The 19,156-nt window shown below is 43.8% G+C and overlaps 1 protein-coding gene and 1 pseudogene across 1 annotated transcript; one reads left to right on the forward strand and one right to left on the reverse strand.

Annotated features, from left to right (window-relative positions):
- Nucleotides 1–10,688, reverse strand: CTHRC1 (collagen triple helix repeat containing 1). Its single transcript, XM_045805634.2, has 4 exons — nucleotides 10,392–10,688; nucleotides 5,577–5,798; nucleotides 3,552–3,768; nucleotides 1–545 (listed from the first exon to the last, which is right to left on the reverse strand). Exons 1-4 carry the CDS (start codon nucleotides 10,542–10,544, stop codon nucleotides 403–405), a joined length of 735 nt encoding a protein of 244 aa, XP_045661590.1. The 5' UTR covers nucleotides 10,545–10,688; the 3' UTR covers nucleotides 1–402.
- Nucleotides 10,689–11,239: 551 nt separating this feature from the next.
- On the forward strand, nucleotides 11,240–11,788 carry LOC123797670 (large ribosomal subunit protein eL29 pseudogene; annotated as a pseudogene).
- The last annotated feature ends 7,368 nt before the right edge of the window (nucleotides 11,789–19,156 follow it).

Here is a 19,156-nt window from a genome sequence, read left to right on the forward strand (position 1 = left end):
TTGAAGTTGTTTGAAATAAGTTTTATTTCACAGATATAAAACAATTCTGAACATTTACAACTTGTACAAAGACCGGCATGGCAGCCTTTCTGTTTTAAAAAGTGCTATCCTAAGAGAATAGGAAAAGTTCAGGACCACAATGACATTCCAAATTATAGGTTCAGGGAATGGGGAATATGAGGAAGGTATTTCTAATCAACTACAAAATCCTGAAACCATTTTTGATTGAAGGAAAATGAATAATACTGGCTTTTCAAACAGTGTGAAATCACACTTTGGTCTGAAACACGTTTAACTTTGTTTTTTATTCAGATGTCTACATAAAAATTATATTAAAATGCCACTAAAATGTACCCTTCGAAGGTTTAATAAAAAAGAGGTAGGGAGCAAAAATTAAAGGGTTTATTTTGGCAGCTCTTCAATAATGATGCGAGACACTGAATTCCACCCAGTAGAGGCGTCTCCTTTCGGGTAATCCGAGCAAGTCCCAACCCAGATGGCGACATCCACCAATCCGGCTCCAATTCCTTCACAAAGCCCTTCCACTGCAGAAGAGAGACGGAAGTTACATCTTTCTTTAGAACAAAAAGCAAAAATCTTCACCTAAATGTTATTACTTGAGCAAGGTGGGTAACAAATCTGTTGAATGCACAGTGAATTAAAATTCTAATTAAATTAAAATTCTAATACTTAATAAGGACTTCATAAAGGTAAATTCTCTTTTTCTTACCACATAAATATTTTTTTAAAACGTATACCTATCCATCTGATGATATAAGCTGAAGAGGCGGTTTTCTTACAGGTTTCAGCCATCAAACCAGAATCTGTTCAGTTACCGAAAGTTACCGTTTAGGTGACTGAAAACAAAAAAGCAATTTATTTGACTAAACAAAGGAAACCCACACTTTTGAAAGCCAAGACTTTGATTTGATATGCAGGTCTTTCCCCACACTTACCTGTACACTTGATGCATAGGAGGACTTTTGTAACACTAAAAGAAATTCTAGCATAATCATTATACCAGTCCTTCAATCTGGGAATCCCATTTTACATGGAATTTCCTCACAGTGGACGAACAACCTTGCTTTCCGTCTGTGTTCTTATGCTTTATAAATATGCAACTTTTCTCAGGGTCTCTGGACTTCCGCATACTAACAGACAATGTGCATTCCATCTTACCAAGGTCCTTCTATATTTAAAAAAAAAATTCCCCCAATGGTCATTTTAACAGACAAAAAGATAGTGTCTGTGCAAGGGGGGAAAAGGACCAGAGGTTGCCAGATTCTTTCAGAAAATGAGTCCTGACATATAAGTAGTGTAGGGATGCCATCATGTGACGGGTCAGGTTTCCCATTTGGTAGCTTAGTACATTCTAGCTGAGCCTCAGGGATTTGGGCTTGAAGCAATCCTCTTCCTTCAGCTGACACATCAATGAATCTCAGGTAAGTCCCTCAGAATCCAAGGATTTGACTGTGGTTCAGGCTCCTTTCAAAGCTGGGAGAACGAAACAGTGTGGCCACGATCCCATTTAATCTAGTGCCATGCTGGGTGAAAATGCCCAGAAATACTCATGTTCTCCCAAGTTCTGCACATCATGGCCTAGAAGCTTGTTCACCTCACACTACAGGACATAAGACAAATTTGGGTCTAGCATCCGTCTCACATGAGGCGAGTCAAATGGTCACTTCATGGTCTTAAATCCATGAAATAATGTTTTTTGAATGAATGAACATTTTTGCTGTGATAAGGTAATATTGCCACTGATTAAGCACCTAAAATATGCTGGATTAGGGTTTTCTAGACCCCAGGTAAGAAGGTGACATTCAAATGTTTTTCAAACTCCCATGGGCATATCCAAGGCTTTAAAGTCATCCTTGATGTGCTAAGTGTAAGTGTCTCCTTTCTCTCAAGAAAGAGTATCAGTGTGCAAGAGAAAGTGATTTTATTACAGAGGTAACCTATCATCTTAATACAAAAACTGTTATAAATAACAAATTACTTCTGATATTCCACCCAAGTGATCACACCAAATAAGTTTCCACACCGTGGTTAGGAACTGCTACGTCAAGTAATTTATAAAGCAGATACATGTTTGGCTCACAGTTCCTGGGCCCGAGGTCTTATGTTGTAGCAAGACATTGGCATAAAGACCTTAAAGGTAATAAGATAGAAAGTAAGTTGCTTATACTAATTACATATACCACATACATACTATATAGTATATAGTATATCACTTCCTAACTGAATTTTTATTTTATAGCTATATTTTCTTATTGCAGAGACTGCTTTTCGGATCTAAGAACTCAGTAATGAGGCTTTTTAACGTGATCAAAGAAAGGGTTGGGGAGACAGGAAGGCAGGCAAGGAGCTAGTTTCTGCTCTCCTGAACACTGATTCTACTGTCCTGCATAAGACACTTTATTTCCCTGGATCTTCTTTATGTGCCAAGAGAGGGGGTTAAAATATCTTCTTTATATCTCAAGGATAGTGTGGGGATTTGAGGAAGGATGCGGAAGGGATGCCCTTGACTTCTCAGGAATAAATGTGCTATGTTAATTTTTGGCTTCAGTATCTGACTTGGATGCCCAAAGCATGCTGAAATAGAATTTCCTCTGATTAACGGTGGACGGATCTCTTCTCTTCTCTCTGCCATTTGTAAGTTCAAGGTTAGTGAGAAACCCCTGCAAGACGTCCGGGGAATGAAGCTAGTGATATATACATCTTGTGATTCTCCCAGCGTGGCCTGCCATGGTGTGCTATCCCATTGCAACCTAAGAAACCAAAATGGGCGGCAGCCAAATATCGATAGGGGTGTGTCTGGGTGATGACATTAACAGACACCCCCCCTTCTATTTTTGGGGTATCTTCCAAAGTTTCTTTAATGAACCTTAAAATAGAATAGAACAAAGTAATAATTTTTTTTTCTTAAACACTGGTTTAAATGAATGTCTTTTATACTAGGCAGAAACAATGCACTATAGAAATGTTCTCTTTTACAAATTCAGCAGACAATGTCTATCCTTTCAAAGGACAAGGCAGAGAAATAATCTCCTTATCAAGCGGATCTCAACCTTGGCTGAGCATGAGACTAGCTGGAAGCAATTTTGAAATCCCAGTACCTTGGCTGCTTCCAGAGCCATTAAGTCAGACTCCCTGGAAGGGCGGTACCCAGGGACGGAGATTTTTTAAAGTTCCCTAGGTGAGCCTAATGTATAGCCAGGGTTGAAAACCACTGCTCTGTGGCATTATGGGCTGTTTTTCCATTTCATCTAACTCTGTGATTTTCAATCTTGGGGATCTTCTAAAAAACACAGTCTTATCCCCAGAGATTCTGACTCAGTTGGTCAGAGATGGAGCCCAGGCATCTGCGTATTATTTCAAAGATCCATCTCAGGGAATTCTGAAATGCCACCAGGATGAAGAGTTAGGTGCTGGAAACTTGCTATAGGTCTCTTTATCCCAGGCTGGTGAGCCAACATGAGAGTGGGTTCACAACCAAGCTCTGGTCTCTGAAGCCGTCAGGCACATCCCGCAGTCACTATTCTACGTACCAGAAGAAGTGCGGTGAATATTAATGGTGGAATTGAGTTCCGGGCTTCCTTGGTCCAAATAAATGATGGCTTCAATGGGAAGAGGTCCTGAACATTCAGCTCCATTGAACGTGAAATACCAACGCTGACAGCACGCGTTTCTGCATTTTAACCGAAGTGAGCCACTGAACAGAACTCTCAGAGCGCTGTTCGAGCGCATCTTGGTAAATGTGCACTCCTATGGCAAACACAGAAAGAGGGGCCACTTAGCATCTTCAATTTTCATTTAAAAGATGCTTTCGAGTTGTCGTGTGAATGTTACTCAACTTTCCTTTTCCTCAAACTTAAGGCTTAACTTTTCAAAAGGTTAACTTTTACAGAAGGAGAGAGAGTCTCTGCAAGGCAGAGCAGAGACTCTGATAGGAGGAACTCTAAGAAAATCAAATGATGGCATTCTTAGAATTCTTCACACCATTGAAGGTATCTTTTAGTTTTACTCAAAACAGCTGGTCTTCAGTATTTAAAGCCAAACCGATCTCTATATTTACTTTTCTTTTTTCATTCCAAAAATATTTCCTAAGCCCTATGTGCTGGATGCCACAGTTACAACAGCAACTGTATGAAACCGAATGTCTGCCCTCATGGGGCGTATATTCTAGACCAGCACTGTCTCTGTGTGTTTATTTTTGACCGGTTTCTTTGTAACAGTAAACAGTATCGGGGTAAAGCCCAGGTGGAGGTTTTAGCCTTTACCGATAATGACACAATTAGAAGGCCCTGTTTTGTTTTGTTTTTTTCTCTAATTGCTCTTTGCAAAATTTGTCTCTCTCCTGGTTCATGGTCTACTATCTTTTACTTTCAGAAAGCTCCCAAACTCATTCTGACTGCTCCTAAAAGAAACTTAAAAACATATTAATAATTCAGAGCCCACAGCGATAGTTTGAGAGAGAACTCAGCAACTTTTGATGAACTATAAATAAGTAACCAGTCTATCACTGTCAGGTGTTTAAAGAAGCAGGCAACATTTTAACACATCTTAATACAATGCTTTCTAAGACGTCCCATAGGAAAATAAAAATGGTCACAGTCACCAAAACTCTGGAAGCTCTATGGAAATTCTGGTACACAAAAGTCAAATCAAGACAGTCTGAAACATTTTTATAGATAATCGAGCAGACCTTCAAGAGATGAGCATCTCAGAGTTTTGTGAAAGTAAAATCTCTTCTCTTGCATTTGCCAGGTGGTAGGAGTGGTGAATATCAAGGTTATCCCTCATACTGTTGAATAATAATAATACAGACACGGAACCATGTACAGAGTTGGCCGACAAGAGAAGAAAGGCTTACGAATAGCACCAGCTTCTTCAACTCTGGGCCATCCCAGTCGCCTGGCCAGTTACTTTTGAAGCAAACACTAATTAAAATGACTGAATCGTGAATCAAAATGCATTGCTAGACAACTTTTTTGAGTACTTTTTCCCCCTAAATGTTGCAGAAAAATTTTAAATCCTCACTGCGGTACATCTCTGGTCCATTCCACTTCCCTTACGCTTAGCAACTTTAAGCCACACCTGCTAGCCAGAATAAGGACAAATACCAATGGACTTCCCACTTGGAGATAATTCCTATCACATGGTGAGTTTCTTGGAAATTTCTTCGTATCCTTGTGTCTGGAGCCACAGCAGAATTTCTTATACTAACTTAAATTTAAGTTCACTTTTGAACAAGATTGGAAAGTTGCTTACTGTCCAACACAAATACTTATGCTCTCCCTTTTTGTTTATGTTTTTAAAAAAGAAGTTATTTTAGATATTATTAGGATTAAAATAACATGGTGATGTATTTGTCTTAGAAATACCTTTATAAAATTAACTCTGAAATGTTATTCTTTTTATTCATTAATTCTAACTTAGCCACAGGATTCCTACTCCCTAATTTTGTAAAAAGTACAATTTCAGCAAAAATAAAATCAAATAGTAAATTCACGCTCAACTATGAAAACTCATAAGTTCTGCTTCAACTTTAAAATAATTCAGACTTTACTTACCGCAATTTTTCCGAGATCTATGCCGTAATTGAGCGAACTCCATGAACACTGCTTGTAGTTGGGTGTCCAGGACTCCTCAAAGCTTTCCCTCAAGCATTCCCCCTTTTCTCCTTTGAATCCATCCCGACCTGGGATCCCAGGGGTACCAGGAATGCCATTGGCCCCAGGGCTTCCATCTCGCCCAGGCACCCCTGCAGGTCCTTGCAAGCACATTCCATTATACTAGAGCAGAAAAAGGAAAAGGGGACAAACCCTCACCACTCAAGATTCAAAGACTCATTCTGATTAGCATGCATTTTTTTAAAGATTTATTTTGTTTATTTTAGAGACAGAGTGAGAGAGAGAGAGAGCAGGGGGAGGGGCAGAGAGAGGAGACAAGCAGACTTCCCGCTGATGTGGAACCCAATGCAGAGCTCCACTTGGGGCTCAACGGGGTCTACTGGGACTCAACACGGGGCTCGATCCCAGGACCCTGAGATCATGACATGAGCCAAAACCAAGGGTTGGTCCTTTAACCAAGCGAGCCACCCAGGGGCCCCTAGAATTGCATTCATTTATTGGAGTCAAGAATCCCTTTATACCACTTGCTCGTGTTCTAGATGCATTACTGTAGAGAATTGATTTTAAAGTTATTTCTAAAATATTGAGATTTCTTTCCCGTTCTTACTGCATAGACTGCCCCCCACACACACAGAAATCAAGGAAGACAAAATGTTTTCATTTGCCTGCTTTTTTTCCTACTGCTTATTAAAAGCATACATAATTTTTAAATTGCTGTATTCCAGGGTGAACATAATTAGATATATTGTTTTTTTCTTCTAGCCTTTTATGTTGTAAAGGGCTGTAAAGTATCAGAATGATACTTTTAACATTTTATGCAAACATTGCACTATTTTGGGATACTTAGGTTATTTCTTTTTTTTTCTATCATTAGTATTATTGTAATGAAAATCTTCACCCATACAGCTTTTTTCATCTTTTGAATTATTTCCCTAAGACATACTCCTAGGGATATAATTATCAGAAAATCTTAATTAATAATGATCTTACACCAGCAGTATCTTTGAATTGGATTGCACATCTCCTGCTTCTATTTTTATGTGAAGGAAGTGTCATCAAGGTAAAACTTCTGGCCTCCATGGGGCGCCTGGGTGGCACAATGGTTAAGCGTCTGCCTTCGGCTCAGGGCGTGATCCTGGCGTTATGGGATCGAGCCCCACATCAGGCTCTTCTGCTATGAGCCTGCTTCTTCCTCTCCCACTCCCCCTGCTGTGTTCCCTCTCTCGCTGGCTGTCTTTATCTCTGTCGAATAAATAAATAAAATCTTAAAAAAAAAAAAAAAAACTTCTGGCCTCCAACCTCACTTCCCCTCAGGAGCGAATGACCTGGTCACAGGTGACCACTGGCCTTCAACAGGGTGGCAGTAATCAATCAAACCTCTCAAGTGCCAGATTTCTTTCTGGTTTTCTTGGTGGGCAGGCAGCAAGAGTACCAGGTAGAAATGAAAAGCATGGAGTTTCTGGATTTTAATCCTGGCTCTACTGCTTATTAGCTATGTGAGATACGGCAACTTACTCAACATTTCAGTGCCTGTTTCCTTACCTGTAAAAGAGGGAAAATAATAAAGATTCTTACCTTGTAGGGTTCATGTGAGATTTAAGTGAGAGCACATATCAAGCTGCGCTTAGAGCAGTGCAGGGCACACAGTGAGCACTGCGTATGTCAGCCATGATGAGTCTTACTGTTCCCCCAAGACCATGTGAGGCAGTGACACTGGGCAAGTGTGTCTACTCCCATGGGTGGACCTTACCAGGGTCTAGACCCGGGAAAGACAGCATTAGCGAACCTGTCAGCCAGCACACACACATAAGCCCCCCCCACCAATATAGTTGGGTAAGGGGTATAGGTAATATTTTATCTCCATCTGTCTAATTCCCCTGTCTATTCAGGAATTGGCCCATTTATTAGGATCCCCCAACCCCAAATGCAAACCACTTAAATTTTTACTTTAACATTCCCGTATTGATGTAAATTGTACTATCATTCTGTTTAACGATACTGTCTAGTGAGAACAAAAAAGAAACGAAGACTCCTTATACATTAAAATAACTTCTGGACTTAGACATGGTCATATTATAAAATCCAGTAATGCCACTGCCTAGGAAGGATCCTCATAGATATAATGTTTCCCAATCAGTTTCTTCTCCTATCACTAATTTCATCTGCGTTTTGATAAATGATTTTTGTCATGACTTTGGCCACTGTCATTTTCCTGATATAAGAAAAGGCACCATTTGGGGCGCCTGGGTGGCTCAGTTGTTAAGCATCTGCCTTCGGCTCAGGGCATGATCCTGGAGTCCTGGGATCGAGCCCCTCGTCAGGCTCCTCTGCTGGGAGCCTGCTTCTCCCTCTCCCACTCCCCCTGCTTGTGTTCCCTCTCTCGCTGGCTGTCTCTATCTCTGTCAAATAAATAAATAAAATCTTTAAAAAAAAAAAAGAAAGAAAGAAAAGGCACCATTTATTTATTACCAAAGAAATAGCAAGAAAAGTATTTAACAAAATTGCAAATGTATTTAACAAAATTTGAAGACATGCTAAAGTATAAAATATTCTAAAGCAGTTTGGTTTATGTGAGACTTTCATTTTAGTAATCTCATTCACTTTCACTAGCAGATACATGTTTAGACATAAATTTCAAGTGGGAAGAGAGAAACAATAAGACTTCTTCCGATTTTTTTTTTCACTGTTACTCTCCTTGAGGCAAGATGATACACAAAGTTTTATTTTCCTATATATCAGTAGTTCTCAATCAGGGACGATTTTGTCCCCCAGGGTATACTTAGCAAACGTCTGATTGTCACAACTTGGGAGGGGAGGGTGCCCCTGGCATCTAATGGGAATAGGGACCACAGGTGCTGCTAAATATCCTACAATGAGCAGGACAGTCCCCACAACGAAGAATTATCTTGCCTCAAATGTCAGTAGTGCCAAGGCTGAGAATGTTTATTCAGCTTTTTATCTAAAAGCTGCATTTCAGTGACCACACGATTTTATTGAATTTGGTTCCACGGGTATTACGTCTGTCTTCCTTCACTTTAAAAATGCTAACCCAGCACAGGCTTAGTACTAGGCGGGGCGTTCTATCAATGTCCGTAGAATGAACCTCTATTTCTTCTAACGGCCACCAGGGGGCAGAGCTTGCTGGAAGCTTGAAAGGAACGCTTTGAAAGCTCCTGTACAAAGAAGTTTCTTGATAGAATCTGTTGAAACCTTCTCAATGACCACATAAACATTTTTTTTTTCTCCAGCAAAACCAAATCCAATCTACAGGATGCACCTGAGCTTGGCTGCACAATAAGCTTTTCCAAGCCGGGCAAGCGTTGTGGGAAACCGCAGGTACTGTAAATCCGTGGAGGAAAAGAAAAAATTGCTAGCTTTCTGGAGAAAAGGGGTATTTTGTGTATCATAATTACAAATTCATAAAAACGCAAACTGCATATGAACCCCAGCCATTTGGTACAGTTTTAGACAATTTAGACACTTAAAATAGAACTGGAGCCCTGAACACATTGTCTGCTTTGTGGAACAAAATTACATAGCACATTACCAAAAGTGCAGTGTGCAATGGCAGGAATTTTTTTCCAGAGCTTTTGAATCTGGCATGGAACTAGCTGCCAGGGAGTTTGGTTTATTAGCTCAGTTTATAATGGCAGCTTAACAAACTCGAGACAGTTTTTTTTTTTTTTAATCAAAACAATGCCCCCCCCTTAGGTTCTGCAATGCCTATAAACCCTATTTGTCTGCAAATAAGATTGGCCTAAAGACTGAAGTTTATTATGTGCCAAGGAATATGGTAGTGAATATGGTGTGAAAGGACAGCTCTTGACACAGGGCAGAGGACTGCTCTGCCCTCCACTGGGTTTGTTGACTTCTGGAAGGAAAGAGCTTTAAGCACACAGACCTTCCCATAGATTAGCCCCTCGGAAAGCACTTGGGCTATTTATTGGCTCTTCTGAGAACTGTCTTCTCCCTTTGCTCTGCTGTGATGCTCCTGCTTGGTGGCCACAGGCTGAGGACCGAGGGTATCTGGAAGGGCTGACTGCCCATCTCTCTATAAACAGAACAATGAAATGGGTCCTCGGAGGGTTACTTCGGGGTCCCTTCATTTTCCCTTTCTGGCCTTAATCCCTCTGAACCATTCCTGTCCTGAGCTGTGGTCGTCCAACAAAGTAAATTGCAGCCCACACTTCCTAGGAAGATGACCCAACATGACTCATAGTCTTCAAGTTACAAAGAGTTGGACGGATACTTTGTGAGGGTTGTTATTCTCTCCTGCAGGCAGACGTGGCCACCAGCCCCAACACAGGACACGTCGCAGGGCTCTGGCCCAGGCCCACCCAGGGGAGCAGCGAGGCCGGGGTGTCCCAGACAGCTCCCAGGCTCACCTTCCAACCTACTCGAGCTTCCCATTCTACTCTCATTGCCGACCTAACCCTCTCCGTCCTCCGGGGCTGTTGGGGGGGGGGGGGCTGGCGACCCTCAGAGGCCAGAAATTATTGGGCGACTCCCTGTATTTTGGGGGGTCCCATCCGACCGTCGCATCTCCGCTCCAGCATTTGCGTCTCCCGTAAGAGTTCCACGTCCTCACCGCTCGCATTGCCCAGGTCCTACCTTACACGTGGACTCAGACAAAGCGGGACACCCAGGCGCACGCATGACCCACAGACGCAGCTGTACAGACCACCCCTCACCCCGCCAGCCGGACTCACGTCCTCCCCGTGCGGCGCGCGGCTCTGTCCCCGCCGCCGGACTCACCAGGTCCACCACCTCCCTCTGCCGCAGCAGCGCCTTTTGCTTCCCCTTGGGGGTCTCGGAGGCGCTCGACAGCGCCCGCAGCTGCAGCAGCAAGAGCAGCAGGAGGCCGAGGAGCCGCTGCGGGACGGCGGCGGCGGGGCCGTGGGGGCGCATGGTGCGCGGCGGCCCCGGGAGGCGCGGAGCGGGAGGAGGAGCAGGAGGAGACGCGGAGCCGGGACGTGATCAGAGTCTGGCCCCGCCGCGTTCCGAGGCCGCCACAGGCTGCATCAATGCCTCTTTCACCCGCGCGCCTCCCTCCCTCCCGCCCGCCCCACTGGACACCGTAGTTTCCATCCTGTAATAGGCGGGAGCCCCCACCCCGAGCCCGACACTGGGCGGGCAGACAGCCGGGCCCGCCCCCTCCGGCACCGCCGCGGAGACCCTTGCGAAGAAGCCGCGTGCGGAGTCGGGGGGCGGGGAGGGCAGGGGGGGCGGCCGTGGGAGGCCGCAGGTGGAGGCTTCCAGGCGGAAGTGGAGATAGCGGCGCCTAAGTGAACATTGAGAGGCACGTGCCCTCACCCGGGTCCAGGAACCACCTTCAGGGGTTGTCGAGCTGTCACTGTAGGCAAGCTCTTTGTCCCAGATGACATTTGGGGGCGAAACAGGGGTAGGGGAGGAACCATAGGTATCATAGGGTTCTCCCAGGGGCCCATGACCCACATGATTAAGAATCGATGTTAAATAAACCAAAAAGCAAACTCTTAAATACAGAGAACTGGTGGTTGCCAAAGGGGAGGTGGGTGGGGGGATGGGTGAAATAAGTAAAGGGGATTAGGAGACAGAAACTTCCAGTTATAGCTCTTGCTCTTTCTCTTCCGGTCCGAGGCGCTTCGGGAGCCGCGGTCTTCGGTGCAGACATGGCCAAGTCCAAGAACCACACCACACACAACCAGTCACGGAAATGGCACAGAAATGGCATCAAGAAACCCCGGTCACAAAGATACGAATCTCTTAAGGGGGTAGACCCCAAGTTCCTGAGGAACATGCGCTTTGCGAAGAAGCACAACAAGAAGGGCCTGAAAAGGATGCAGGCCAACAACGCCAAGGCCACGAGTGCACGCGCCGAGGCTGTCAAGGCCCTCGTCAAGCCCTAGGAGGTCAAGCCCAAGATCCCAAAGGGCGGCAGCCGCAAGCTCAATCGACTTGCCTACATCGCTCACCCCAAGCTTGGGAAACGTGCTCGTGCCCGCAATGCCAAGGGTCTCAGGCTCTGCCGCCGAAGTCCAAGGCCAAGGCTCAAACCAAGGCCAGGCTGCGGCTGCGACTCCGGCTCCGGCTGCAGCTCAGGCTCCCAAAGGTGCCCAGGCCCCCACAAAGGCTCCAGCGTAGATGCTTCTGTCTGCCGGCGTGAGGACGGAAGGACTGGTGTGACCCCTGGGCTTCCATCTGCGTGGGGCTCGTGTCCTCCTGTGCTATTTGTACAAACAAACCTGCGGCAGGAAAAAAAAAAAAAAGAAAGAAAGATAAAAAAGAAACTTCCAATTATAAAATGAGTCAAGGAGATGAAAAGTACAGCATAGGAAATATAGTCAATACTATTTTTTTTTAAAGATTTTATTTACTTATTTATTTGACAGAGAGGCAGCGAGAGAGGGAACACAAGCAGGGGGAGTGGGAGAGCGAGAAGCTCAGTGGGCTTGCCACTGAGCAGGGAGCCCAATGCGGGGCTTGATCCCAGAATGCTGGGATCCTGACCTGAGCCAAAGGCAGATGCTTAACGACCGAGCCACCCAGGTGCCGCTGTAGTTGATACTATTGTAATAACCTTGTATGGTGACAGATTGTGATTACACTTACTGTGGTGAGCACTGAGTAATGTATAGAGTTGTTGAATCAGTATGTTGTGCACCTGAAACTAATATAACATTGCATGTTAATTATACTTCAATAAACATTTTAAAAAGATACATTAAAAATTTAAAAAGAACTGATGTTTCATAAGTGCCAACACTCACTAAGCACCAGGAACCACACAAAGTCTTTTATATATCCTCTCTGTCTTCTGGGGAGTCCTATGGGGGTTGATACCTCCTCATTTGCCCCATTCACAGATAAGGAAACGGAGGTTCAGGGAGATTAAGCAACAATCAATGGTAGAAATTCACTGTTGAGTAATCATTCTTGACTTCTGACTAATATTATCTTTTTCTAACCCCCTTTGTCCCCCTCTGTCCATTCTGGAAAAAAAATATCCTCAGGAGACCCAGGCCACCCACAAGGTAGGGTCCTTTATACACCACTGGCTGGAATCTGGCAGGAGAGATGTTTTGCCACACCTGTAACAACGTGGAGGTTGTTGACAGAATGGCAATGCTGCTGAGGTCAAGTTCATCTCAGCCAAGTTCTCTTTAGAGACCCATCCAGTTTCCTGAAAGTTATAGTAGACCCAACTGATGGATATTAGAGAAAAGGAACAGTCTGACAGGGGAGCATGTCAGGGGATTTGGAGGAATGCTCACCCCTGAGCCACTGCTCAACTGCAACTAAATTTTATTTCTGTTTATCAGAAGAAGCAAAAATCCAATGGGTTCTAAAGCCAGGACTGGCTACATAATTTGCAGGGCTCAGTGCAAAATGAAAATGCAGGGTCCTTTGTTAAAAGAAATTATTAAGAATTTCAAGACAGTGTTAACAGAACTATACACCAAGCGTGGGGTTCTTTTAAGCATAGCTGCACAGGTCACTCACCCATGAAACAGCCCTGTGTAAAGCTGAACAAGGTCCCAGCTGGTGCCTTTATGTGCCAAACCGCTGCGGTGGCAACAATCTACAGGCTGGAGAGGAGAGGAGGGGAGGGCTCCCCAGAGAGTATCCAATCGCAACTCCTGATGCTGTTACCACCCAGCGACTTCAAATGGTCCTTCTCTGTGTAAATTTGGGTCCAGATTGGAGTTTCAGCAAACAGCTAATCCTGTATTAACATCCATGTCCCCCCCATTTCTTTTGCTTTAAAAAAATCCTTTTTAGGGGTGCCTGGGTGGTTCAGTGGGTGAAGCGTCTGCTTTTGGCTCAGGTCGTGATCTCAGGGTCTTGGGATCAAGCCCCACATCGGGGTCCCTGTACATCGGGGAGTCTGCTTCTCCCACTCCCTCTCCCCTAGCTTGTGCTCTCTCCCTCAAATAAATAAAATCTTTAAACAAAAAACTTTTTAAATTGAAGTATAGTTGGCACACAGTGTTACGTTAATTTCAGGCGTACAACATAATGATTCAACGACTCTATGCATTATGCTGTGCTCCCCACAAGTGTAGCTCCCATCTGACACCATCAATACATTTTTAAACTACACGTTCACATAACTCATCAAATTACACTGTAAGATAAGCTAACCAGATATCATTATCTATATTTCAAAGATAATCTATGGTAATGTATAAATGCCTTACATATACCCCGTCTCTCAGGTCCTAAAATTATCACAAATCTATTCCCACTAAGGGTTTGATTAACTTCACTATCTCTGTGCTTACTTCTTTTTCTTTTTTTTAAAGATTTTATTTATTCGACAGAGATAGAGACAGCCAGCGAGAGAGGGAACACAAGCAGGGGGAGTGGGAGAGGAAGAAGCAGGCTCATAGCAGAGGAGCCTGATGTGGGACTCGATCCCAGAACGCCGGGATCACGGCCTGAGCCGAAGGCAGACGCTTAACCGCTGCGCCACCCAGGCGCCCCTCTGTGCTTACTTCTATACCTCTGTGGGTTTGCAGAGTCATTTTTCCTACCACCTCTAGAATTTACTATTTCAGTCCAATTGCGTTTTCTTGATCTAAAATTTAGGTCCATTCTACCACTATAGATTCGAGTTCCAGTGAGAGATTATGGACTAGTTCAGTGTCTCGGATGTTATTTCCAGAGTGACCTTTCCCAAAGATTTCCAAATGTTCTATGTATTTTCTGTTCAGATATTTCTTTTTTCTATTGGACTATTCATGCACTTCTCATCTATCATAAAAACTACTTTAAGGTTGACATCTTTAAAACATTTGATCTTCCGATTAGGGACATAATATATTCCCCCAGTTTTCCAAATCCACTTTTATGCATCAGTAAAATTTTAGGATTTTCCTTACATATTTCTTATTGTGGCTATGATGTATTTTGCTGCTATTGCAGATGGAATCTACACACACACCCCATAGGCTATATTCTTTTTCTGTTACCGTGAAACAAATTACCACAAACTTAGTGACGTACCACAACACAAATTTATTACCTCCCAGTCTTGTAGGTCAGGAGCCCAGCTCAGATTAGTGTCATATGAAGCTGAAGTCAAGCAGTCAGCCAGGTGAGTCCCCATCAGGAAGCTTGACTAGGGAAAGATGCACTTCTAATCTTCCTTGGGTTCTTGGCAGAATTCATTTCCTTGTGGTTGTAGGACTAAGGTCCCTGCTTTTTTGCTGTTTGTTATCTGGGGACTGTTCTCAGCTACCAGAGGCCGCTCTCATGTCTTTACCATGTGGCTCCTTCCATAGGTCCTCCCTGTAACCCTTTGAATCTGTGGCGGGAAGGGTGTAGTACCTTTGAGGTCTGATTTGATTAAGTCAGGCCCATCCAGGATAAGTCAAGTCAACTGATCAGGGGACCTAATTACACCTGCAAAACCCCTTCTGCCATGTAATATAACATAATCATGGGGGTGACATCCATCATCTTCACGTTTTGCTCATACTCAAGGGGAGGGGATTATTTACCACAGGGCAGAAATCTTAGGGGGCTGTCTTAGAAATCCGTCTACCCCATGTATCACTGGGCTATGGCTGGGAGCTTTTGATTGTCATCATTTGTTTCCTTGTAGCATAAAAAGTGATGTTTTATAACACAAAAAGTTCTGGCAGGTGGCAAGAAGATCAAGATGGCCAATAAAAATATTGTAATCACACTAGTGGTAGGAGTCAGCCAACAGAATTCTGCATTTCCTTTGCAGGAAAGCAAGCATGGGACGTCCTCAACTTTTCAACTGTTAGGCGTTCACATATCTCTCAGTCACCCTTTGTTTGCCAAGTGCATGTTCCATGCATCACCTGATAATGAACATTTCAAAGTATCACGTAATCATAGCCTGCCCGTCGAACTTCCCTTTCAGCAGCATCTTTATCTTCGTAAACAGTATTTGTGCAATCATTTGACAGCTTGTATTTGTTAGACCTCACACCCAACGTGGAGCCCAACATGGGGCTTGAACTCACAACCCTGAGATCAAGACCTGAACTGAGATCATGAGTCGGATGCTTAACCGACCAAGCCACCCAGGCGCCCCTGTTCTTATTATTTTCTGGAAAAAGAGCAAAAGGGAAAAGAAAGGTAATGATGTAAATAAGAACTCATAAAGTTAGTATAGTTGAAATAAAATAGAAATAAATGGGCTGAATACCGTTTTTTAAAGACTCAAGGCGTGGGGCGCCTGGGTGGCTCAGTCGTTAAGCGTCTGATCAGCTCGGGGCGTGATCCCAGAGTCCTGAGATCGAGCCCCACATCGGGCTCCTCTGCTGGGAGCCTGCTTCTTCCTCTCCCATTCCCCCTGCTTGTGTTCCCTCTCTCGTTGGCTGTCTCTCTCTCTGTCAAATAAATAAATAAATACTGTTAAAAAAAAAATAAAGACTCGAGGGGACACTTAGCTGGAATTAAGGTAGAAGAGTCTATGTATCAGTCGAGGTCTCGTCTGAGTAACACAAGTCACGCTGGCGAGTTCAACCAGAGGAGATTCATCAGCTGCTACCAGGAGAAGCTGGAGGCGAAAGCTGTAGCTACCCTCTGTGTCAGGACTTACTAAGTGCTTTTCCCTGGTACTTAGGGAGCTTTCTCTCTCTATTAGCTATTATTATTTTTATTATAAAAGAGATTCCATGCATACTTAACGTATGTTTCAGTTGTATCATTCAGAATCCAGTTAGGAAACAGAAACCATTCTGAGTATGTAAAGAATAATTTACATTAGGAATTTAATGTAGGAGATTGACTACGAAGGCTGAAAGCTCAGCAGGGGACAGTGCAGCAACCCACAATTGGCCATGGCCATAAGCCGCTACCACTCCCAAGCTGGAGAGACCTAAGGTGACCAGTCAAAGCTGGAATCATGTTGGGTTTATCCACTGGAAGCTGGACCCATGAAAGAGATGGGGCCACTGCCAGAGAAGGAAGATGAGTAATACCCTGGCTATTCCCTTCTTCCCCCTTCCAGTCTCTGATCGGTCAAACGCAGCTAGAGGCCCCCAGAAACAGGAGTCCGGAAACAGCCTATAGAAGTCAGCCTCCTGCTATACAGAGCGGAGCGGGGGAAGCTTGAAGAATGATCTGAGGGCAAGGAGCACTGATCAGTCCTGAGAAGGTCCTGAATTCCTCCCTCACTGGCTCATGCTTACATGTGTACACACAGGCAGCTCTAAATTCCAACATTGTGGTGGCTTCATCTGCAATCCGAAATATGTAGATTACCAGACTGTTCGGACTGGTATTAAACCGTTAATCTATCTACATCCGGCACTGATAAACAGTAAGGAGCCAGCACATGAGTGATTGGGATTGTTATAGTTCCACGAGAACTAAAGTTGTTGGAAAATTATAGAACCCAAATCGTTGATAAAAGATAAGTCCCTTCCTGTGATTATGGTGAGTCCGTTCTTCACGTGTCCTTTTTCCTGTGTGCACATTTATGCAACTGGACGCTGGCGTGCTTGCCACGCTTGAGGGCAAGCGCGGGTGGTCTGCGTGAGACCTCCAAGAGCTACGTTTCATTTATTCTGAATCATAGCCGGCGACATGCTTTCAACTTGGGTAGTCTTTCATTTCCTGTCGAATTTTCTCCCTTTTCTTAAGTTACCGAAGCTGTGCACTTTCTGCCCCTCTTCATTATGGCCTGTGTACAGAGGTTTTGAAATCAGCATCCTCTGAACAGACTCTGCATTGTAAGCATTCCTTAGAAAATGGTTCACCATGGAGACCCGTGCTGGAGAACGGTCAAGATTAAAGACCTCTCTGGGCAGTTCAGATGACTCTCTGCAGCCTGCGTGTCTCTTTCAAGGCACAAAGAGCTGCCTGTTTTCTGATAAAAGAAAGCCAAAGTAAGCAGGATACTTGGAATTACATCTCAAAACCTTTCAGTTTACAAAATGCATCCAGGTCTCCCATTTCCCTGCACACATCTCCGATCCCGTCAGCTAGACCATGGTTTCTGGTTATTGCTTTGTGGATATAAAGTCGGGTCATTGGAGTGGAAATCGAAACAAGCCAAAATATGAATCCCCTGCCTCACCTATCAGAGTTTTTAGCAAATAACAGAGCAAGCTGACTCAGTTTCACCTCCTCCAGAACTGCCCGATGGAGAGTGCTAGACAGTGACGACATGGGAATTGATCGGTGGCAGGAGGGAGAAAATCAAGAGGTTTGGATAGAAAACAAGAAATGGCTAACCGTCCGAAGTAAAAACAGGAGTGAATGGGATAATTCACTCTTTATTATGGCATGGAAGTTACCAGTTGTACCGTTTGCTAACCACCACATGTAGAAAATTGAAACTAATTTTAATTAAGTTAACATTGGTTTAGGCAAATTCCTTTCCCATGTTCCTTACCATGATTTGAAAACAACCCTTTGACAACATTATCAGACACCTGGCATTGTTACCAGAATCATCAGCCTTACAAAATTATCAGCGTTATCAGAAACGGCCTTCTAACTCTTGGCTAAATGAATGATTCCCGTTTTTATGGACCGTTGACCTCCTCATTTATTTATGGATTCTATAGAAAGCATGCTTTGCTATTTATAGATGACCCAAAGCTGGGAGAGGTAGTCAAGCTCCTTGCACTAAAGCCAGATGGGAAAGATCTGTTTGGCATCAGTTTCTGAGGAAAAGATCAGGGTGGATAAGTCTCGGGGGAGGAGGGGAACGAGAGGGAAAATTGAATTAGCCACTTGCTAAATGAAAACCAAAGAATTATTATACAGAAGAAAGTCACCTGAAATTGAATGAGAGACCACAAAAATTCTCACTTATCCATTAAACAGATATAAACATCCACTGATGCCAGCCATATGCAAATTTTCTTTTTGGATCTTAAATTCACCAGTTAAATGTGGCAGCATATAGTCGTATGTGACCCCACACCAGGGGTGATAAGAGATACCTACAACTTGATCCCCTCATGGTTTTGTTGTGAAATCTCATCAGCTAACTGGAGTCCTTGCCATGGCCCTCATTTTTTGTAATTGAGGTTATATGGACATAAAACATTAAATCAGTGTGAGATAGGATCCCATATTGTATATATTGCAAAATCATCACCACAGTGAATCTAGTTAACATCCATCGCCACACGTAGTTACACATTTTTTTCTTGTGATCACAACTTTGAAGGTCTACTCTCTTAGAAGCTTTTAAATACGCAGGACAGGGGCACCTGGGTGGCACAGCGGTTAAGCGTCTGCCTTCGGCTCAGGGCGTGATCCCGGCGTTATGGGATCGAGCCCCACATTGGACTCCTCCGCTATGAGCCTGCTTCTTCCTCTCCCACTCCCCCTGCTTGTGTTCCCTCTCTCGCTGACTGTCTCTATCTCTGTCAAATAAATAAATAAAATCTTTTAAAAAAAGAAGAATTAAATACGCAGGACAGTATTATTAACTATAGTCACCATGCTGTACATTACATCTCCAGGACTCACTTATTTTATAACTGGAAGTTTGTACCTTTTGACTCTGCTCCCCCAATTTTTAAGGTGATTGCTCCCTT

This window comes from Ursus americanus, chromosome 9 (genome assembly GCF_024610735.1).
Source record: "Ursus americanus isolate L20-20 chromosome 9, mUrsAme1.1.p, whole genome shotgun sequence".
NCBI lineage: Eukaryota > Metazoa > Chordata > Mammalia > Carnivora > Ursidae > Ursus > Ursus americanus.